This window comes from Zonotrichia albicollis, chromosome 4, assembly GCF_047830755.1.
Source record: "Zonotrichia albicollis isolate bZonAlb1 chromosome 4, bZonAlb1.hap1, whole genome shotgun sequence".
In the NCBI taxonomy this organism is placed as follows: Eukaryota; Metazoa; Chordata; class Aves; order Passeriformes; family Passerellidae; genus Zonotrichia; species Zonotrichia albicollis.
In genome coordinates this window covers 55339709-55363786 of record NC_133822.1, presented here as the reverse complement: position 1 = coordinate 55363786, position 24078 = coordinate 55339709, and the positions used below count along the sequence as shown (strand labels likewise).

Genomic DNA, 24078 nt, shown 5'->3' with positions numbered 1-24078 from the left:
AAACATTTTATATTTTCTGATTAATTAAAAATAGATGAGCTAAGTAAGACAGAAGATAACAGAACAACCCACAATACTAGCAGCTTACTGAAGGAAAAACATGACCAAGTAAAGTCTCCTTCAGCTGGAAACCTAGGCCTTTATTTAAACACTAAATTTAGTCAATGACAATACAAGTGGAAAAGTAATTGGACAGAATAACTAAATGAAGAGCATAGCTGGAAAGCAAGGTTGTTTTTTAAAAAAAGCATCTTGCAGGTAAGCTATAGTTACAATGAGATGTCCTGAAGCTGGTCTGCACACTGGATATCACACAAAAAAATGCACAGAATGGAAATCTATACATCTGAGAGTCAGAAATCTAAGGAGGAAGTGTTCATTATTGGCAGAAGAACCAATAGCAAGTTATGAAGAAGGGAAAGAACCCTCAACATAAATCATATCACTGGTGAAGTGAAGACAGACATGAGGACTTTGCCACCTCAACAGCTTGAAAAACTGGAGAAAGCTCTGAACAGTACAATCCCATGGGGGAAGGAGGGACAGGACATCAGTGAAGGGAGTTTAAGAGACACCAGCTTTCAGATACATCATTAGATCTTTTAAGTTAGTTATTGGCTGAAGCCCTCTTGAGCAATAACTGGTAACAAAGGATAGACTGAGGAGTCATTTGTTACCTTTTTTTTCAAAAAAATGCTGAGTTGCATCCATGTTTACCATCTTGCTGTGAAGTCTAGCACCTGAGAAAAACTAGATAAGTGAGTGCAGAGTTGAATGTGAAAAACAAACCTTCACTGCAATATGCAGAATCACTCACTACCTATAAAAGCCTTCTTTAAATGGAGGGGAATTAATGCTACAGGCATATGTGCTCCTATGTGTGTTTTTTATCATCAACCTGTTTTGCTCCCTTTTGTCCCTTATTCTGATGCTGAACTCTATGATACCAAAATGCTCAGTCTCACCTGCCATTTCCCTTATTTGTTTTTTTCTCACATCTGAAGCTCTCTATTCTTTCTTTCCCAGAACAGATTCTCTTAATATCCACAAACACACTGTGCTGTTTACACTCAAGTCTCCCATGTCAGAATCTACCTATGTAGAAAGTGTACAAAGAATAGTTCTTCTAACAGACAGGGACAATTGTGCCCCAGGAAAAGCCAGTTAAAGCATGAAGAAAACATGAAGATGCAGAGAACCTCATTTGCGTTAATATAATCCATGTCATACTTCTATGTGACTGAAATGAAGTCCGTGCAGTTAGATATATTACATGTACATACTCCAGAAAACCCTGTAAATTAAATCCACATAAACTCTGAACTAAAGTACAGTGAAGAGGAGAATATGTAGAAGGAAACCTGAAAATGTTTAGCATAACATTGATACACACTTATTCTGGATGGATATTTTGCTTACTCATTCTTTGCCCTGCCTGCCTTCTTCCCTTCTCCACTGGCTCCCAGCCCCTGGAAGCAGTGAAATTGCATCCAGACAATGCTGCTATAATAATTATGCCTTGTCCCTTTATTAAAGGTGCAAAGTAATCTCTGTGCAGTGCTCCTACCACAGTCAGATCAAGAGAGCTGAGTACCTTCCTGTCAACCAGTTTGCCATTTCAAAGGTGTGCAATACAGTACAAAATCCACCATCCTGGCACAAATAACACCAGAGTAAAAAAAGGTGAAAGTTTTTCAAGGGCTACTTTACCCTGAACTCAAGTACTTAATCATGGGCTTGACCTAAATTTTGCAGTGAATGAAGAGAATTCTGGATATTCTCCAGCAGCTTCAGCTAAATTAGATATGAACATGAATAAGGCCCTGGGGCCCTGCATTCTCTGGGATGCCCCAGGCTTGGGACTCCAGAGAATCCACCCTGGAACAGAACTGTGTTCCAGATTTTAATTAAGCAAGTTTCCTCAGTTAAGCTTTTCCTGTGAAAGCCTCCTACAGTAAAAAAAACCCTTTAGAATGTTATGTTGCAGCAGATGAAAATAAACCTAGCTGACAAATTTTCAAAAACTTTCTTGGAAAGAACAGAATTTCAAGGACTACAATCATTCATTCCAGATACATGGTTCACGAACTCAAAAGCAGCACATCCAAGTACTGCATGTTCTCATCTCTCCTAACTGCCATATGCTGCTCAGTCGTTTCATTTTATATGCACCCTCATGGCTCCAGGCTTCGTGGGCAGATGGCTCTTTGCCACCTAATCAAATTCACACATCAAATACATCTCAAGTGAGGTCTTTTGTAGAACTGTATCCTCCTTTATTTTCTCTTCCTTACTTGAGCATTTGAACACCAGTATAAACTTGTACTACCAAAAGGTTGATAATTTTCAAATATAAACCACCAATTCTTCAATTAAGCAAACATGGTACAAGCAGTTCTAGCCCACTCTAAAAACACAATTTAGCGCCTTGGAACTTCACAGTATACCCACAGAGTCTTTAATATGCCTTTTGGTTCTATTTTGGGACCCTCCTTCTTCCAAAGCCACATCTGTTCTTTGAACAGAGCACATCTACATCCTCTGCCTCCACACAAGTAGTTAAAATAATGCATTTTTACTCCTGCAACCAAGTGACAATTTTTGCGGCACTGCACTGAGCTTGATGCAGTAACCAAATTTGGATGCCTTCTAATTCTCTTTAACTGGACATTGATAAAACTGAATTTTAATGGATCCGCTCATCTTGATGTAGGTTCATAGCCATTGCCTTTCATGAACCTAAAACCTCAGAGTTGCTTTTGATTCTCTGAAGCACCCTATTCATCAGACAGGAAACTTCTCATATTAGTAACTGTGGTATTTCTTCAAGCCACTGTGACCCACATTCCCTAACTGGGTTGGTTAAATGTTTCACACACTTTTATCACATTCCACTGCCACAATTTCTGCAACTCTTTACTTGCTGCATTACCTGTCACATCCATTAAATGCATGCATAAGCACACATTTCCTCTGTTTGAATGCTCAGCAGGGTCAGGGTTAGCCTGACAGTGATGGAATGCTGTTTCTCAAACCTGTACAATTGTTCAACCTAAAAAATGTTGCTTTCTTTACAAGGACTATTTCCTCAGCTTATTCCTACTAGGATATGTTTTACAGATACCAGCACAGATACAAGAAATAAGGTCATCTACATTAAAAGTGATTAAATCCTCCACTTTACACCTTTTTCTGTAAAGAAGCAGCAGTGTAGTAATTTTTTTAAATTGCCTTCAACAGCTACAGGAAACAACCCTCACCCTCTTAAGATCTGTAAGATAAACAAAGCTGCTGAGGATGAGCATTTTAAGGACACCTAAAAAATGGTTTTGTAATCTATACTAAAAAGCAATCAGCTATCAAATGCCAGTTATTTTAAGATAGTACATTTGGAAGAATATTATTGAAATATTTTTATAGAAGAGTGATGGAATATATCATCACATTGACACTGCAGATACAAAATAAAATAGAAACATTCATAGTAGCACTTATTAAATTGCTTAGAAAAGCTAGATGTAAACCATATTTTAAAATTTTAAACCTGCACAGCTCACCTTCCTATGCTACATTCAGTCATCTCTGCAGATTAAAGAAAGGCTATCCCAGAAAACACAATGACCCAGAAGCCAAAGATAAAGTGTTTACAATTTCTTCCAGAGATCACCTATTTAGGTACATTTAGTACTTGATATTTACAGTCCTTTCTATTGCTCTACTGAGAGTAGTAACCTGAATGTGCCAGAAACATAGTGGGAGCCTACTAAACATGGACTAAAATTACTCCTGTGTCTCACGGCTGCAGTGGTTTTAACAAGTGCTGCACAGGCACAGTATGAGTAATACCATTTATAATCAATTAAGCTAATCATCCTTATCCCACTTCCATATCCCCTCCTCCCCAAGGACAGATAAAAGGCATCTCCTAGTGATTTTGTAGACACTACTGTGTTAGCCATTTCAATAGATGAGAGGTCCTATGACCCAGAACATATTTGGACAATTTTCAAGCTGTTTTGAAAATACAAAAGACAAAATCTAGTAAGTAGATATTTACAGAGAGACATGAGATTTTGACATTATTTAAAAAAAAACCAAAACTCTCCCACTTAGCATAAATTTCTCTACAATCAGGGACATATTATTTATACTCTAAAACCAGAATTCAGTTTGCAAGCCTAAGGTAGTGCCTAAAAGTATTAAAAATAGCCCCAAACATACAGCTTGAACACAAACCTCTCAGAAGAAAACTCTGTGGTTTTTCTAACAAAAACAGGAAACTGTTCTACAAGGCATTTTCTATTCTTCTCTCTTTTGATAACAAGGCTACCCAATCTCACCTGTCTGGCCCAGAGCCACCAACAGCTGTTCCTGCTTTATGATACCAAACTGACAAAAGCACAACTGCTTGCTTGAGCTTTGCACACTAATTGCACCCTCTTGGCCTGATCTAAATTAGGAGCCTGGTTAACCCTTTCCCTTGCTCCCCAGCCCTGATGGGATTCAGGTGGAAGTCTGAAGCCACGCTGGTTAGAGTGAGGGAGGACAGGCATCAACAGGAGCAGATCCCTCTACACTGAGAGTCATAAAGAGACTTTATTGGCAAATTTGGCCTTATTTTTTTTTTTTTCCTCACAATGAAGCAGCTGCATTGGGGGTGCTCTAGAAAACAACTTTGTATTCAAGAACAGGTACTTATGCTATCTAATTTAATGGTTATTTAATGCTAGTGTTCTGAATTTCTCACCTATAAATGCTTTGTTAGCTTGCCAACAAAGAACTGAAACTTAAAATTATTCAGGAAGACAAGTGCAAAAATCCTATTCCTGAAATTCCCTTTTGACTGTATTTTAGGCATTAGATGCCTTCTAATACAAAAACTACATTACTGATCAACAGAAGTTAAGAATTAAGAAAACAGTTAAAGGAAGATGATTTAACATAAAAAAATTCTAAATCCCAGTTCTGCACAGAAGCAGGTTCATTTTTATGTTTCTTTTCCAATGTCACCTACCTCAAGTGACTTTATGCTTGGAACAAAAGAGCATGGAGGAACAACACTGGTACATTTGGAACAGCCTGGACAGAGCTACTGCTTCATGCTGACAAAACCAAACCCTATGGGGAAAGCAGTGAGGCAGAAGCAGCAGACTAGAAAGATGCATCAATGCGCCTCAGCTACTGGAACTCTGGAAAAGTACTGTATTAGGTCAGAACAATGTCAATTTTATTTTTTATTTGAGGATATTTCTGAGCAGACTTGACCATTTTAAAATATCATGCTCCACATGTAAGTCAAATCCTTTTGACCCCAAGATCCTGAAAAAGTCTCATGACAGTGAGTTCCACTACTACATTACAAGGTGTAATGAAATAAAAGTTGGAAGATTGCTGTCTAATCACTTCACTGAAATCTTAATTCTTACAAGCTATCAAATATTTCCAGACCAAAGTCATGGATCAAGTCAAACTGGTTCTGTCAAATTCTAGTTTTCTATCTTATTTTAAAACCAGCATTGAATATGGTATTTGAGAAGAAGACCAACTCTGATTTTATGTAGTGGCATAATCTTTTTTTCGGGTTTTTTTTTTTGGACTGCCATTGAGCCCTAACCTAACATTTGACAAAACGCATGCTGACAGCATTACTTGCTTGTTTAGTAGAGTTTAGAACTCCTCAAGCTTCATTATTGCACACATACATGATGTAGAGTGATTTTTATTTATTAATATGCCTGGCAGTTTAGCTCTCAGCTGTTAAGTATTAAGAGATCTTCCTGAAATTCAGTGAAGGAAGCTTCAGATTTAATATACAGTAGTTTCAGCAAAAAGTCAGTCAGTCTTAAAAACATTCCTTGGATTACTGAGTCCAAGATCTTTCTGTATCTAGAGGCCAATACTCCTTCCTACTCTGACTTCAGCTTGCACAGAAAGAACTTGAATTACTTCATTCTTGTTTCTGAATTCTTGTGTTTAAGGAGCAACAGAAGGCACCAGAAGGATATTCTGAATGTCACTACTTTATATTAGCTTAGAGGGTGAATGTGCATGTTTCTTTGCTTTGCACCCAGTTACATTTTTGAATATAAATTGGTATTAATTAAGAATACATAATGTTATATTTGGATTTACATTTTCTATATTTGGAAGAAAATCAAATCCTGATGAGCAAACAGGAAGAACTGAAAATAGAAAGAGGACAGCTCATCTCTTATTCAAAGTGTGAAATTGTGAATGTATTTTATATTGTGCTTCCTAAAAGTGAAGAGTTTAGACTACACACTAGTATAAAATGGGTACCATTACCACCACGTGTCTGTGGTTTTGGGAACCATCACAGCTACAGGACAGCATGCCTAGAACCCTAGAGAGATCTAAGGACACAGAAAGTCTGAAAAGCTTTATGTGCAAAATACGTGGCAACACACTTTGCTAAGAGACCATGACGGTTCCAAGTACACATGGAAGCTGTTTTTAGGCATGTACGAAACAATGCCTTTTGGATTTTGCTAACAGGCTCAGATGTGATCCAGGTTAGATCCAAATGTATTTAAAACTCCGTGGATAACCCTAATTACTGTTAGCACTCAAACTGCAGTCAGGAGAAACGGTGTTGATGTAACAATAATTTATTATAGTACTGCACGAATGGTAAAAAGACAATAATACCTAAAGCTGAAATTCAACCCTATGCAGAGGAACTAATGCAAGTTTCATAATCTACTGAAGTACTACTAAAGCACTGCTTCCAAACAGACCAACACATAAAGCATCAGTGGTGTTAACAGTCATCCTAAGAGGAACTCCTCTTAGGAAAAAAGCCTTGAGAAATTCTCTCATGAAACATTTCACTGCTAGGACTTGGGTCTAGACACTAACTGCAAGATGCACTCTCACAGATACTTTTCTGGATTTAAGTGTATAATTACATCATTTTCTTAAAAAGTTGCCTTGAAATGAAAGGTTTTGAGACACAGATATAAAAAGATGGGAGAATCAGGGGACAGAATAAAACAACCCCATGATTTTCACTGTCTTCAACACCAAAACAAACCTGTATTACAGATCACTTTGTAGCACTTTACAGAATGTACACTATATATATCTGATATATGCATTTAGAACAGTATTATTTCAGTCACTAAGTTCTTCCTCATCACTGAAATAAGCACTTTTCTTAATCCGTGGACGTTTTGAATCATCTGAAATGGAAGATTCCCCTGCAGTCTGTGTCCATCTTTGTTGCTCTTCCTCAATTCTGGCTTGCTGTAATGAAGAAAAGTATTAGCTGGGATTAAGAAAAATTAACATGCACTACAAATAACAATGCTAATTCTTAATATAGACTAAATTCTTAAATAAGTTAAAGAAGTACAAGGGTTTATTTCCAGATAAACTGTGTGATCAAAGCACTAGGGAACATTTCTGAACGTAGTTCTCACACATAAGCTGTCTTCTACACCACAGCAGCCGCCTGGACCATCATGTATTCTCAAAAAGAGGAATTTTGCCCATGGCAAACTTCCAAAAATATAGAGAGATCTAAAGCAAAAAATCTAAGCAGATCTCTTTAGCTGAGATCTAAAGCAAAAAATGCCTCATGTTTTAAACTGGTGTTATTGAATCAGCTTTGTTCTGCTAGTAAGTCTTCTATCTATTGTCCTTTGCAGTCATTCATTCACATAATGAGTGCCTTTGGGGATTATTACTGAAGGTTATCCAACTAATAGTTTAAATAGAAGCTTCCTATTTTTACCAGTTAAAAATCTTTGGATGGTGATAGTGAGGCATCAATAGAAATGACAATGTTTCCTGCCTTTATAGGTTTTATTTCCAATTGTGGAGTTTTTGGGGAAAGAGAGGAACACTGTGAATATGTGAATCACTTTTTTGGACATCATCATGTAAAAGTCCTGCACTCATTACAGTCACGTTCAGAACAAAGTTATTAATTCTTGAGGGTTTTTTTGGTGGGGGGACAGGCACATAGGCAACAATGTTGCCCAGGGACCCAAGAAATTTGAATATCAGGTCAGGCTGGTTCTGTTTCATGAAGCAAAAGGATGTAGAGATAAAGAAGTAATAAAGACAGTAATACAGATGTTAGATAAGCTAGCTACATAAAAAATATGCATTCAGTATGTTTTGGGAGATGAGGTCAATTAGAGAATGTGATGGTCTGTATTGGGCAAAGGACGTGTCCCAGTAATAAATGTTCAAGGACATTCCAGTGAGGACAGAGGATGTGTCAGGTCACTTATACATGACTGGTTTTTTTGTCTCCTCAGACAACAAAGTAAGGAGGGATTTGTGGGCAAAAACCTAACAGAGCATCACAGCAGAGATGACACAAGAAAATACCAAAGCAGCTTGAAGGGAAAAAAGGCTGCAACACACAAATGCAGCAATAGTGAAAGAGCAAGAAACCCAAACAAAATTCCACTGAACATGCCTGCAATGTAAAGAAGCCAACTACAGTTATCAATTACTGCTACCACTAAGTGCTATAGAGCAGACAGACATATGCAAGTATATCAGAGCTTCTGAAAAGCGGCTAAAGAAGGGAGTTGAATTTAAAAAAATATAATAAATATGCCATGCTTCAATTTTGTACCTGAAAAGCTATGGCTTGGCTGAGGCTATCTAGAGCAGGGTCTTCACCTTCCTCTTCACTCTCTTCTTCCTCCTCACTTCATTGTGCAGGGAGAGAGAAAAATTTATAGATCTTTAATTTAAGTGTTTAGTATGAAAAAGCTTCCTAAAAGAAGTAGTAACATGTAACTCAATATACATACACTTCTTCTGGCTCCACTATTTTCTTTCTCTTCTTCTTTTCTTTTTTTTTTGGTGGTTCCCGCTCTCCTAGCATATTTTTAGGACAAGCATAACTTAAGTGTCCTGCTTCCTTGGAGAAAAAGAAATATTGCTTAACAGAAGCCATTACAAACAACTATACATTAAAACCTGTAATGAGGGAAGTTCATGGGGGAAAAAATGGGAGCAATTAATAAGACAAATGGAATGCTGAATTAGCACACAGAAGACAAACTCTTCTCTAGGCTTGCCATGGAAATGGAGAGATTAGTGGTGGTATGCATGCTTAACTGCAAACTCAGAACAAGCTACAAGCACAGTAGATTTTTTTGTCTGTTACAATAACTGAATACACTACACGTGGTTTAGATTCAAAACAAGACAGAAAGATCAGAATTAACAATTTAGGACACAGGAGTGAGGTGATATTTTTGCTGTAAGAAGTGTTATGAATATAACACTTGTATTGGACATTAAATACTATCCAAATATCACTGTCCTACATTACTATGTTCAGAAAAAGTCAGGAATTAATTAAAATTTAAAACTCACTTCTATATAGAACAGTTGTTTCCTGTATTTATTTTACTGTCAGCTAAATCATGAACTTCCAAAGATATAACAAAAGCAGATACTTTGAAGCAAAGAGTAGGAGGTAGTCATTGCAATAGTTTTCATGTGCATCACTTATTTTTCTTGGGTTTTATTTCTCTTTGTTTCTTTCATTACCATCTACTATTACTACTACTATTTAGTATTATTTCAATTATTAAGTTATTCTTATGTCAATCCACAATCTTTGTCCATTTCTCTACATTTTTGGTTTTACTCACCCCACATTCGTAACATTTAGATTTATCAAAGTAGTTACGCCTGCGAATGAATTCTGCTGCTCTTCCATTATCAATGGCAATACTTGCTTTTATTACTCTTCCAAACAACTACAGAAAATTGGAAAGAAAAGGTAAATAAATGTTTTGGGACTGAAAGCCCAACCCTCCTGCCATAAAAACTTTCCACAACTTACCTGTTTGTTATTAAGTGCCCGAGAACAGTTTTGTGCAGATTCTTTATCCAAAAACAAAATAAAGGCAACTCCTTTGCTCTTTCTGGTGTCTTTATCTTTCATAATGGTAACTCTGGAAACATATAACCACATTATTGATTTTAGTGAAACACATGAAAATTATTTCAGAGATTTCTTTTTCCTTTTAAATCTTAGGGGCATCTTACCTTTGTTACACAGCAAAAGAGTTCAAGTATATTTAACAATAAAAATCCTCATTAAACAGAAATTCAAAGGAGCAGCTAACCTGGCCATGTATTTAGAGGTAGAGTGGAGATGATTTTTAAAAAGCATGTGGGTCTTTCTGGGACTAGTATCACTCTTAATTCCCTTGGGTGACTTGAAGAACAGAGAACATAATCTTTAAATTTACAAGCAACCTAACTGGAGGGAACTACATATACTGGAGGTGAAAGGAAAATTCAATGAGTAATCTTTCAACCATTGCTATTATTGATGAAAATCACAGTGTGAACTGCCTCCAAACTGAGAAATCTATGTTTGTGTAGGACTAATCAGCTAAACAGGTTCACAACAAGAAACACTACCTATATGTAGTACTGTTCTACAAATATCTCCAACTGAAAGCCAAAGATCACGGATGCATGTGTTATTTCACATGACATGCAAAGTTAAATCTTCAGTTTAACATTGAAATCAACAGCTTCAATAGCACACTGAGAAGTTCATGAAAATCTAGAAACAGTAAAACAAAACCTAAAGATAAAAATCTAGAAGACAGGGCCTGGTTGTGTGTATGGCTGGAATCCACACAGCCTCAATTCTTTCAATCTTAGTGTCAGTTGTATTTAGTCCTGAAAAAACCTAACAAAACAACAACAGCGAGAACCAGAATGTCAGGGAGCATGTACATAAAAATCAAAGTACACATAAAAAAGTAGGGAATACACTCCTCCCTATGTCCACCACAGACAAAACAAGGTTCAGCCACAGGGCAAGCCAAAATTCTAAGAAGTAACCAAAAAACCAAACCCCACTTAAATACAGAAGGCTTAACGTACAACCTGTTTAAGTAACAGATGACCCACATGGTAAAAACGCAGTAAAGAAATCTCAAATTTCCCCAAATACATGCACAAAAAGGTTGAACTTAACTGTTTTACTACCAAAGCCTCTTGGACATGTCCAACTGCATGCATTAAGTTCAAGTGTCAATCAAACTGACTTTAGGACAATTCTATTAATTTTTATGCCAATCTACTCTTTGGAGAATTCCAGCAGAAGCCTGGTATGACTGTCAGACTTCTAATCAGGATATTGAACATACCAGTTAATAACACAAGAATAGAAAGAATCAAGTGTGACAAATCTTCAAAAACTCGGGAACTTCTCGGAGCCATAGAAAGTCTGATTTCTTACTGAACAAACTCAGTTGAAGTCATAATAGTCAGGATATATTTGCTTTTCCTGCTATTTGTAACCTGAAACACACTTCTGAGACTTCATAAACTTTGAAACTCTGTATCTCACAGGTTACTGCAACAGACTAGAAATTAGAGAAGATACTTGCTGGTTTATTTAAAAACTGAAGACTTGAGTCACCTTATTCTGACCAATTAAAAAAAAAGAAACAAACCAGTCAGTTCCTTCTTGTGGCATTTCTTTCTAGCATTTGAACACAGAGGCAGATATTCACATATACTGTCACAAATACCCCACATAGTGAAAGCCATTAATGCAGCCTTACATGTAGCTTTAGGTAAAACACTAAGCAGTCACAATGATCAGCCCCTCTAGAATCACAGAGAACTGCACGCTGCAATTGTGGGAACTGTGACATCTAGTTCACATAAGAAGTTCTCAGTTTCACACTTACCCACTGTGCCCCACAGTGGTGAAGGAAAGGGGAATGATACTAGAAGAACACTGTTTCAACTATTTCAGAGAAAAGACTGATGCTATGTAACAACATTCTACTTGCTCTTCAAAAATGGTTAGCAAAACCTGTCCCAAACACAAATATTCTTGTATTATGTATGTAACTGCAAGAACTTTCAGTTGTTAAATTAAATTTATACTTTATTAAAAATGAATAGAACTTCAATACAGTTCCACATTCATACTTTAATTACAAAAAGCTTAAGACTTTCAAGTGAAGGAAAGACATAAAATATTTAAAATGAGAGGTACAAAAATAGAAGACCATATCAGGTCACTTACTTGACAACTTTCCCATACTTTGAAAATATCTGAAATATAAAACAAAATAAAAAGATTTAACAACAGACAATTGCATTTCACTAATAATAAATTTATCATGACAAACTTATATATCAGTATTGATTTTACAGTCAAAATTGTTGTCAACAAGTTTAATCTAAACAATGCATCTCTTAAAACTTACCCTGTACAGATCATTGTTAGTCAAAGCAAAGGGTAAATTGGACACATACACTGTGCTTTTGCTTGGTGCCAACCCACCACTCATTTTTCTGATGAAAGGAAAAAGAGAGAAGAGTTAAACTGTATTGAACAAAGAAATCAATTAAAAAATAGTTTCAAGACTTTGAATTTTATTTCAAACCTAGCCCAGATAGCCATGATAAAGCTGCAGGAGAGCACAGCTTTCATTTCCTTTGCCTTCATGGACTACAGAAGACACACATTCCTTCCTCATCTCCTGGATCCAAACATATTTTTGTTCTATGTGAGTCGATCTGTTGTCAAGAAAATCTGGCAAGTTAGTGTACTTACCATAATCCTCTGCTGATCTGTGCAATTAGAAAGGTTGGGGGCCAAAAGAAGCAAGCAATGTCAATTTATTAAACATTAGGGACAACATATCAAATTACTGACCTTTGTACTAGTACCAGCATGATCTGATTCTTATGCAAGTATCAGCTCAGCTGCATTCAACATACAATAAAATACAATTGGTTAAGGGGGCAAAAAAAAAGTTTCCCTAAAGCAGAGTCCTAATTATTGTGGGGAGGGAGATAAATACATTTTTAAGTCAATGTAGCATGATACTAAAGTGGCAAGCTTTCATCTCCTCTCTTACCTATTGCTCAAGTTTCTGCACTCCTCTATTACTGCAAGTGTCCAGAGCTGACCATAAAGAAGCATCTCTGTAGAAGCACTCCCCTTCCTCCTTCTGACTAGGGAGGAAAATTTCCAATCTTTCCATATTAATTTCCAATCTTTTCTATGCTCTTGAAACTGAATATGTCTGGAAACAATTAATCAATTAAAATAAAATGGTATGTGGTTACCATTATAACCACATACACATCATCTAATACTAGGTGAAGAGTAATCAAACTAACTAGAAAATGACAAGTCAATGGTTTTCTTCACATTTGGACATTTCCCAAAATTTTTAGAGGTGTAAAGTCTGTGCAAAACATTCTCTTTGACCCATTCTGTAGCCATGGTTCAGACCAAGAGCTAAGTCAGTAAAATTTAAGATCAAAACATACCCCTTATGAAAGGCCACACCAAATAGTACAGCAAACCCACTCCCTACACAGTCCAATTTCTACCTCCTTGTCCATTTTCCTACAGCCTTATTGCTGCTTCCTGGCACCTCCAGCCAATTCCCAACTGAGGATCAAGCCACTTCTTCAGCAAGACTACCTCATTTTAAAAATGCAGACAGAAGCTGATGGGGATAAAAACTTTTAAGTACTAAAATCAGCATCTGCCATATTACAGTTTCTTAGGGGACTTCTTGGGTAGCCAATCTGAACAGATTGCTTGGCCAAGTGCCAACAAAAGTAACTAATATCACACTCTAATCCGGGTGATACTTTCTGGCATTTCATGATTTAGTTATCTGAACGCCTGATATTCCCAGTAGACACTGATTGTCCAAGTGCTTTGCTTCTCTTTCCTTACATGCTTACTGTATCACAATTCATTGCAGTGGCAGTTTCCAAGTGATTCAATTTTGAGGTTTTTCATGTTCAGAGACTGTTTTCTGGCATGAGCGAAAATGGCAACATAAAGGTTAAGCAAATGAAAACAGAATAAATTTGCAATAAAGGCCACACATTGCATCTGCTGTTAGGCAGACTGGGTTCATTATCCCAAATTCCTTTCTGCTTGGCATTAGTATCCTTGACAAGCCTAACCAGACTGACTTGGCAACATGCCATGTGAATGGATGGCCTGAAGTGCAGCTATCCAGATGTACAGTGGATAGAAGGATTCAGGAAGAGCGATCTCAACACCACACTGTGCTACATTGCCAGTGCTAATATATTGCAGCAGTGGACCAGAAAACACTGGAGGTGAACTTCAAGTATCTGAATACAACAATTTCACTCTGCCTAAAAGGCAAGAGAAGCTGGAGCACCTTGCAGCATCAGGCAAAGCAGCCCACATTTTAATGGGCAGGCACCAGGGAGAACAGCATGGCTGGAGAGCAGTCAGCCTGCATATTGCACAATGCCACAGTGCAAACCTCCACAGAGAAGGTGAGACATCATGCACAGATTACTACTGGCCTAACAGCTCAGTTGTTAGGAAATTATTAATGAAAGCAGCCTACAGAATCACCATTTCCTGCTGCACACTGCTTTTTCCAGAAGCTGAAAGAGTTGTACCCTGACAGCACAGGCTGCCAGACAGCTCAGGTTGAACCTTGTTTCTACTCCCCTGGACAGATTTGGGTTTCACAGTTTTGCTGCTCCAACTGCCCAAATATTCTTCTCAATTTGTACTGTTTAGGATTGTTGTGCAAGTACTGCTTATTTTTAATGTCTGACTCACTATACAGACACAACTTTAATACAAGAGGGAGTACAGCAACTGTTTGGTTATCACCAGTTATTATAATGATGTTTTCTAGTCAGAGGAGTGAAAAAAGCCAGTTCCAGCTTTAGCTAAGTCACCAGATAAGACATGTCATCTGGAGGCTCATCATTACAGGGCTGCGAGTCCTGCTACTTCAGGAATTTTCTAACTTCATAGAAATGTCCAATATAAGTTTAAGATTTTCATCACATTCTTTCTCCATGATTACCAGTCTCTCTGCTTAGTTGACAAGAAAAAAAAAATCCTCTTCCCTCACAAAAATCTCCAAATGAACCAAAAAACAACATCTCAGCTTTCTTCTTGTTGCAGGAGACTCAACTGAAAGTCAGGTACAGCCTGGTTTCAAGGCTATATCCTGCTAGAGCTTTTCAACAAATCAAAATATTTCTATTTTACCCTGGATGCTTTTCGGGGCTTTCTTGATCTTCAAGGTATTACCTTCATTACTCAACTTTAAAGCATTGGCTAAAAGCCTTTACAATACCTCCACTGCACACAATTCCCATTAATGTAATGGCCTCTCTGTAATATTAAAGCCTTCTTCATTTATCACTTTCACATACTAACTTTGACAATAGAGTTATGTCTCATTACAATGACTTCTTGAATTCAATCTTTTTTGTCTTTTCTAACAACTCGAACTAAAAGAAGCCATTTTTTGACAACAGCCATCTGTCAGCAATGATTAAGTCTCCTGAAAAATGAAGGTACATGAATACATTTTGCTTAGATCCAGTGCAGCATCTGTCATTAGTATTGGGGATATCACAGAAAGACAATGATTAATTTCAGTAATTGGCTTTTCTACTCTATCCCAGAACACATGAGGACACCACTAAAACAGCTCAGATGCCTCTGAATCATCAAGTGGAGCCTAAATTTACTTATACTTCCATGACTTAACTTGTGAAGTTAAGTGAAGTATGTACAAATGATTTGTGAGCAAGTTTCCCAAGACACTCCTGCTCAGGCCAATTAGAGTGTTTCTATCTTGATCCTCAAAGTACAGTATTTTCTTCCTGATTTAATAGTGTCAATGGAGTTTAGACCCAAATCAACAAACCATTAGTTGTGGCAAGAGCTTGGCTCAGGCTAATAATCAAGTGTCTGGTAAAGGATGAAACCAAACTCACGTTCTCCTTGGTCCCTGACAAGGGTATCAACCACTCAACCACTTGCTGCAGTTCTGCCCTGCACAAGGGGCATGGAGCAAGCTGTAAGAGAATAATCTGTTTTATCTCATACTCACTTAAATAGTACCAAGCAAATATTAAATAGGATCAAGAGTTGGTAAATAAGATTAGCACTATCAGTAAAGAAAGAATACAATCAGCTCAAGCCAAAGAGGAACATAAAAAGGATCTGTGCTTTGAATCAAAATAAGATTGATACTGATCTAACTAAGAAAGCTTATGTAGGGACAGTAAGACTGGGCAACCAGACCATCAGCCCAGACTATCTATCTATCAAACACTTAGAATTCATATATGTTCCTTTTCCAGATTACATATAGGTGTCACATCGACCTTGGCCAAAATCAGTAGAATTTTGTTCCAGACAGATATAATGATATGACTCCATTTCCATCCCCAGTACTAATCAGCATTTACTAAAACTTTGCTGGGAATGAAGATGATACAGCAGTAACTGCTTCACTTGACAACAAATGTGCAATACCTACAGAAGTCAGGAGTGCTCTGGAGGCCTGGGCTGTCTTCATTTGCCTCCACCTGGAGAGACCCAGGGCCCTCAGAAGTTCATCATTTCTATGCTACCATTTCCCCCACGCTCCAGAGGGAAAGCCCACAAAAGCTTTTCCAGCAGTGTCTTTTTAAGGGGATTCTCAGCACAGCCAAGATGGGAGAAGAGCTGCTTGGTTCAATCGCATCTGGTGTCACCCAGAGGTTCACCCACGCGGGGCAGATCTGGGTAACTCACTTCGCGACACCCATTCCTCCTCACACCAGGAGACACGTCATCTAGTTCAGAGTTCAGCGCGAGCAAAGCGACATTAAAGCAACAGAACCACAGGCTGCAGGAATTCCACACGCTGTATTAACACCTTGGGCCACAACATCACAGCGCGTCCCCGACCAGCCGCTTATTTCACCCTTCCTATTCCGCAAAGGCCCGAAGCGAGCGAGCCGTGACCGAGCGTTCGCGCCTCCCGGTGCCCCGGCCCCGCGTACCCGTCACGGCGGGGCTCAGCCCGCGCGGGAGCCCATCGTGCGAGCGGCCCGGCGAGGCGCAGCTGCAGTCCCGGCGGGGCGGGACGGCTCGGGACAGCCCGGAACAGCCCGGAACACACGGCTGGCTCCCTGCCTGCCGCCGCCGCCGCCCCGGCCCGTCGCGTTTCCGGCGACGCGCAGCTCCGGGCGCGGCCACGGCCAATGGGCGGCGGCTCCGCGGCGGCGGGCGGGGCTTTCCGCCGACGGCTCGGGAGCGCCGGAAGCGTCGGAGACGTGCGGAGCTGCCGCGGGGCTGCCGCGCAGCGGGAGCGGGAAACGGGGCAGCGGCAGGTAGGTGAGCGGCGGGGCCGGGAGCGGGGCTGGGAGCCGGGCCGGCCGCCTTCCTCCGCCTTCCTCCGCGAAACTGGCGGGCCCGGAGCCGCTCCTCTGGCCCGCGGCTGCCGTGCGACGGGCTCGGCTTCTTGCGGGGCGCCCCGGGGCCGCCTTCTTGCCCCCTCTGCGAGCACGTGCTCGGGGTGCGGAGCGCCCGCCCCGGGAAGCGGAGCCTCGAGGGACGGCCCGGGGAGCGCGTCCGTCCCTCCCGCGCCGCGGCAGCCCCAGCGCTGCGGAGCCCCCGCGCCCGCGGGTGCGTCAGACTCGGCGGCGGGACCAGCGCTGGGCAGGACGGGCCCCTCTGGGCAGCGGCTGCTGGGTCCGCGCCCGAGGTGGCTCGTGTGCCTCATCATTTAATCCTCTTTGAAACCCATATGGGACAGAGGACTCTGATTCTTGCTTTAAATTGTATATTTGTTTTGAAGGGAAGGCTCGTCCTCCTTGTACATACATCTGAGCGTAATTTTAAACAATCACTCGTAGAGAGTGTATGGAGGCTACATAAATCTCCTTGTAAACGCTTTCACTGATGTGTGTAGTGGGTATGTTGGTGCAGGATCTATGTCCTTATTGAGGGATAAGTAAGACATGAGTGTGTAACTCAGGTGATTTCCTAATAAGTACTAGAATAAGTCTTTCAGAATAAATCTGTGTGATTAGTTTAACAATAGGGTATTCTGTTGTTAAACTAATATTTTAAGTCCGTACTAGTATTTAAGCATCTGAAGTCTACTCTTCATGGTTCTTTATTCTCACTCATACTCCTTAAGCAGGCTCTTTCCCCTCCATGAGAGTTTTCAAGGATAGTCTATAAATTCTTTATCTGTGACTTAAAGGGAGCAAAGGCAGAAGTAACAAGAAGATGTGGGAACCCGCACAACCAGTGAGTTTGATGCAGTAGTTTGCCCTGTGGGAAGTGCTATGGGTTGGTTGTTACTTTCAAGAGTAATTTTTGAGAACATTGTAGTTTTGACTGGTTATGGCAGCAATATGGAAAGTTGCCATATTTTGTTGTCAGGATGGAAAGCCACAGGAGCAGTGGTGATCCATGCAGTTGTTTGCAGTGACATTGCTGGTGGAGCAGCTACATCAGAGCCTGGTAGAATGTGCTTTTTGTGGCACTGGCACTGATGATGGGCAGGTCAGTAACTGCAGGTGGTCAGGCAAAGATAAGTGCTGATAGATCAGTCATTCTATTAATATAACCCCCAATGCATTGCTTCCATTGCTCTTGTCCCAGTGACAATGATGTAGTAAGGAAGTGCAACTGGTGGGATTGCAAATCCTCATTGGAATGCTGCTGCTGTTATTATATTCAGTTTATGCATGCTGTTTTAAGTAAAAATCATTGTGAATGGGTTGAGAAAGGTTGGAAGACAACCTCTTGGTATCTAGGTGAATATCCCTGGACTTGTTGCAGTCATACTTCTAAATGCTTTTGAAACTCTTACAGCCTAATATTTGCTATTAGGCAGAGACAGATTGTCTTTGAATCTCTGGTTTTTCTCAGTGCCTCTCTCATGTTATTTTATTTCCTGGTGTTTCCCTCTGCTCTCACACTTGTGTTTTTTTACTTTTTCAGTAGGACTGTGTCTATTCAGCGTGTTTTACCTGTCCCAAGTACAAGGGGAAGATAGGAAAGTAACTTTCTCCCCCAAACCCATTTTTATCTGCCTTGCCTTTTGTCTAGGTAAGAAATAGTGGCTTATCTTTGAGTCTAATTGTTGGGAGACACAACAATATTTTCTGTCTTTATATCCTCACAGCAGGAATCATTCCATGTTTTATAGTGCTATTGCTAATAAGTTACATTTCTCTTACATCTTGTACAAAGGCGTTTGAGCTTTTTTGAGAGCTTTCCAAAGTAGAGATGATAGACAAAATTGGCTCACATTTGTCAGTCTCTGCTGTTTATCAAAGTAACATTATAAAACCAGATGTATCCCAGTGGCATGGGAGGCACTCCCGCTGCCTGTCTCTGCATTTACTTTGTTCACATATGGCAAGATGTAGCCATCTGGATTGCGAGGCTGTATGTGTTGAAAACAAAAATGTAGATTCTGCAGAAGGATGATAGCACACACTAGAAAATTAAAAATCCTGGAGAAGCAGATGCTTGTGGCTGTGATGAAAATTGATGTCTCAAGTAAGTGTAAGCAGACAAGAATTGTATACCAATGTTTCAAAGTACTGGAGTGCTTTTGCAAATGCATCAGGAAGGTGCAAAAAATCTGAAGAGACCTGTGTAGTCTGCCTGATGAAAAAACCTATATTAGCATAGAGCAAAACATAGTGCTGATTGGAGTAAAGCCATTTTTGGTGGCTGGCTACAGTAGAGCAGCTTGTGACGTGTTCATAGAATGACCTCTGCACTTACAGAATGTGTTTATTTGAGAGAAGATACTGCTTTAGGTAAAATAGTCACCTCTGATCAAAAAGAGGAAGAGATTGTTGTAATTAATATGGCAAGTAATTATATATCATAATATTAAGCATCAGCTGTTTGGTTTTTTTTTTTGTTGTTGTATATGCTAATAGAAGATAGTTAATCAGGATGAGTTATAGTGTTTGGCGTGAAACAAAAACAGGTTTCTCTCATTCTTTGTTTTACAACAACTTCATGCCTACTGAGAGAACAGATATGAATCTCAATACAGCATAATAAATTCGAGATTTGAGCTCTTGAGTCCTTGTTAATGGAATTTTCTGATATTGATGCTAAGAGTTTAAACTGTCCATGGTTTTTATTAAAGCTGTGTTAGGTCACATCAGTTAAGAAATTGATTGTTTTCTTTTTCTATAGAAACAGATAAAGGGTGCTCAAGATGCTGGGAATTGCATATTCTTCCCTTCAAGCATTTTTTTCTTTTGATGTTTTCAAATAGATCCTTATTTTATCTCATTGTTCTCAGCTAAAATTTGTCAATTTTGTCTTCTGTATAAAATTGGTCTTCTACTTGTTTACCTTAGCATCATTTTAACCAATCTACTTGATAGTTGATTCTGCCTGATTAACTTTCTTCTTTCCGTACCTCTAAATGCAGATGAGATTCTTTTTGTTCCACCTGCATAGTTGCTTGTTGTCTAGTGTATATTTTTGTCAGTCTGTTGACTTTTGTGATAGTGTAGCTCTACCTTTTTCCAGCTTGTGTTTTTGTTGAAATACTGGTCTTAATTCTTGCTCATTTCAGTGAGGTCTGGCAGTGATAAAAAAAGGGGAGTGTTTTTATCAGCTTGATTCCTGATAAAATAATGGGCTGTGTATGTGAGTGTTGGTGCCAGTGATGTGTGCTGGGATGTTGCAGGTGGTTTGACTGACAAAGCAGCATGAGATGTAAGTTTGCCCTCAGCTTCAGTAGCATTTTTCTGAGATATGTTGGTTTTTGAGCATTATGTTAACAGTTTCAATAACTTCTGCAGGCAAAATGACAGGGTCATTTATCCTGGATAAATACAGGTCTGTATTTATCCAAATGGGAAAAAAAAAAAAGGCAGCCTGCTTGGAAACCTCACCTGAATTCAGCTCCTGGTATTTTGCTGTTTGTCTAAAAACTGAGGGTTGCCATCAAGTATCTAAATCTCTGTTGGTGTGAGAGGTGGGTGGGCTGTGGGTGAGCAGTGGGTGCTGTGGGCACTGTGAGCACCAGCTGTGGTGAGTACAGACAGAAGGAAAGGCCCACCCTGGGACCAGCAGTGAAGTGTTTTAGGTGATGCCTTTTCAGCATCATGATTTTGCCTTGCCATAGCTAATTCTGCCCCTCCTGTACATAAAACCACAGAAATGTTCAAGTACTGTTCTGGGCACAAAGACAAGAGGATGGTGGGGACAGCGAAGAGCACATAGAGCATCCTCCTGGTAATGTGGGAAGGAGGGCATGGGGTTGGCCTAAGAGGTGTTCGTGCACATACAGCCCTGGTGTGCATTTTTAAGGCTCTAGAAAAGCCTTAAAACAGTGAAGTACAGGATAAAGAAAAGTTGAGGCAGGTACTGTGAAAATGCCAGGAAGGTGCTTCTGACGACGCAGCTGACCATCCAATGCAGCAGTATGAGCAGTGGTTTCAGAATTAGTAACTCTTATGTGGAGCTTACTGGAGAGGGCAGGGACAGTGGATCCTCTCGCTTTTGTTCTTACCAAAACTAGGATCAGCTGGTTGGTTTAGTCAACTTTTGATTTATGACCTGTAGCTACATCAGACTAGTTCTGTGTCTTGGTTGTAGAACAAACTTCAGGTCAAGTCTGTTATAAAATTGGACTATAATTTTAAGAAGATAATCTGGTTTGTTTCAACCAATGCTAGGGTTCAATCTCTGAACATAGATGCATCTTGTAGTTGAGGAAAGAACTTCTTCATTCATTCTCTTTTACCAAAAGAAAAAAGATCAAGCTTTTAATTAGCTTTTCATCACATACAACTGAATCTTATTTTTCTTTACAAAGACAGATCACAGGGTACAGGCAGTTAAAACATTTAGATTGCACCTGTCTGGTTTACTTAACAGAAAAAAATATACTTATGATTAATATATTTGTATTTTTTTGCTAACCTCAGTTTCTTTTTTTTTGTAGGTAGGTGAATGGATCTTCAGAAGCAGAGTTGCTAAAACTGTCAGAGAAGTAAGTATGTGAGTGTTGTTATATTTTGCAAAAGTGTGTATCAGAATTAGTGCTACCTCTCTTTACAGTTTATTAATTCTTTTATGTTGATTCTTAGCATCTGTACTAATCAATAATTTTATATAGCCTCAAAGTCTATTTCCAGTAAAGTGTTTTTATTTTGTGCAAGTAGGTAACATTATGTATTTCTCCTTCTGAACGTGACCTGCTGTTACTTTTCTGTATTGACTGTTTTTAACAGCTAGAGCTACTACTGTGAAGGGAAGGTTTGAAACATATAATTCTAGCAGTTGCATATCTACTTTCAGTGTTGTATAGTAGATAATTTGTCACCTTTATAATCAGCAGAAAGGTTTGAACTCCTCAAGTCTGTGTTGTTTAGCACAACGTGAGTAGAATCTCTTAGGACGATGGTTATTTCCACCTGTCTTTAATGGCTAACTCTGCTTCCAAAGTCCCTTTCCTCTGAAAAGAGGTATTTTTTTTGTTCTGCTGGCTCTCAGTTTAAAAAAGGAAGTATCTTCATGTGAAGAATGTATTCTATGCATGTAATCAAAATGTGGGGCTTTGTGCTAAGAAATTATGTGCTGCATTTTGATCTCTTTCCAGACAATTGAGTTGATGAAATAATTCCAAGTTATTATATTTTATTAAAAAGTAGAAATTATTTAATCTAGTAAGTAGATGTTGAATTACTTTTTTAAAAGTTCCAGTATTTTTAGCAGAACACTGTTAAAATTGCTGTAAGGTATGTGTGTGCATTTGTCTGTACATCTAGTACTTGCAATATGCATATATTTCAATAGAGTGGTTTATAGTATCTCCAGTTCCTGTAATTTTACTGATTATACTGGACTAATTTCCAGTTCCATGTTCTTGCCCATACTGCAAGTTATTTTTGCTCCAAGTACATTACATACTTTCCATGTTTTAAAGGGCTAATAACAAAAAGTGTATGTACAGAACTTGTGCATAATACATTGTATTGGGAGAAATCCTGGAACCTTTATTTTTCTGCTCACTGTCCTTTTGTCTATTCATAATGGGTCTGGTTTTCACTAATTGTATTTTCATTGTCTTAAGTGGCCTATAGAAGAGATGAAATGTGGTCCGAAGGGCGATACGACTATGAAAGAGTTCCAAGAGAACGTCTCCCTCCAAGGATTCATGGTGATGTAAGTGTGCAGTCAGCATTGTGTCTGCAGCATTATAACGTTATACTGTACCTTTATACAATGACCTGTACCACAGGGGATGGATTTATGTACCTGTGTAAGTTCCAAGTATATCTCAAGTTCATTTTTCCCCCTGTTCTTTGAAGTCATCAATCTGGCACGTGCATCTGCACAGGAATAATAGGCTGCCTACTGAATTAAGTATTAGTTTCTTTTTTAAAATTTTCAAATCTGTTGGAACTGTTTTAGGATATTTGTATTTTGGTGTAATTCTTTGTGGTATTAAGCACAGGATTTTTAATAACTTCTGGGGAACAAGAGGCCATTCTGGGGAACAAGAGGCCATACTAATGTTATATTTTTCCATAGTCTTTTTGTGGAGGGATAGAATGTAAGAGAATAGTGCAGAAGGTGTCTCACACCTGAGGAGCTGCAGCTGCACCAATCACCAAAGATTAGGAACAGGCCTGTCCTTAACAGGCCACAGCTGTGTCCAGTAAGAAGATGAACGCTACAAAACGGTTAGCTGGTTGAAGAGAGAGTTGGAGTTGGTTGATTGTGTTGTGAGGGGAGTTGGAGTTTGTTGGTTGTGCTGTGAGGAGCTGTACATGAGGAATCACCAAGAAGGTATGGGAGCTTCACAATAAGATGACAACTTTTTTTTTATGTCAATGTTTCTTTTAGGTAACTTGATGTGGTAAAGGAACTTCTTTCATGATTGTTTTTGTCACCAACAAAGTTTCTTTATAATGTTTTAAGTGTAGGGGAAGATGTTTTTAACAAGTGTTGAAAGTACACCTTTGCTGAAGTTGTGCTTTGGAGTCCTGTAAAGGAAGCACTTTACAAGAAGAATGGCAACAGAAATCTGCTTTGTAGATACAGAGTCTTTTGTGGTGTGTTATGTATGTATGTATGGTATGCTTGTAAAACCAAATGCAGAACCTGTGCTATAGAATAAGTTCAGAATGCTTTTAGGAATTCTCTGTTCCACAGAGTTGGGCCTTTTTTTTCCCTCCCTTGTCTGAAGTCTCCAATAAATAAATAAAACAGGTTGTAGCTTTGTCTTT

At 39.0% G+C, this 24078-nt stretch overlaps 2 protein-coding genes across 5 annotated transcripts in view; one reads left to right on the top strand and one right to left on the bottom strand.

Moving 5' to 3' along the window:
- Positions 1 to 5551: 5551 nt before the first annotated feature.
- ZCRB1 (zinc finger CCHC-type and RNA binding motif containing 1) lies at positions 5552 to 17020 on the bottom strand. Of its 3 annotated transcripts, XM_074539842.1 has the most exons (9): positions 16849 to 16989; positions 15793 to 15873; positions 12246 to 12333; positions 12062 to 12090; positions 9842 to 9953; positions 9648 to 9755; positions 8796 to 8905; positions 8615 to 8690; positions 5552 to 7266 (listed from the first exon to the last, which is right to left on the bottom strand). In XM_074539842.1, the coding sequence occupies exons 3-9, from the start codon at positions 12327 to 12329 to the stop codon at positions 7135 to 7137; spliced, it is 651 nt and encodes a 216-aa protein (XP_074395943.1). In that variant the 5' UTR covers positions 12330 to 12333; positions 15793 to 15873; positions 16849 to 16989; the 3' UTR covers positions 5552 to 7134. The 3 variants fall into 3 exon arrangements, with proteins under 3 accessions (XP_074395943.1, XP_074395942.1, XP_074395945.1); XM_074539841.1 differs by lacking the exon at positions 15793 to 15873 and having other exon boundaries at positions 16849 to 17020; XM_074539844.1 differs by lacking the exons at positions 15793 to 15873; positions 16849 to 16989 and adding an exon at positions 16341 to 16819.
- Positions 17021 to 17034: 14 nt separating this feature from the next.
- Positions 17035 to 24078, top strand: part of PPHLN1 (periphilin 1) — a 63841-nt gene continuing 56797 nt past the window's right edge. For both annotated transcript variants that reach the window (XM_074539840.1, XM_074539839.1), the window contains exons 1-3: positions 17035 to 17182; positions 21793 to 21836; positions 22920 to 23011. In XM_074539840.1, coding sequence (XP_074395941.1) covers position 21836; positions 22920 to 23011 — 93 coding nt within the window. In that variant the 5' untranslated portion in view covers positions 17035 to 17182; positions 21793 to 21835. The remainder of the gene's footprint in view (positions 17183 to 21792; positions 21837 to 22919; positions 23012 to 24078) is intronic.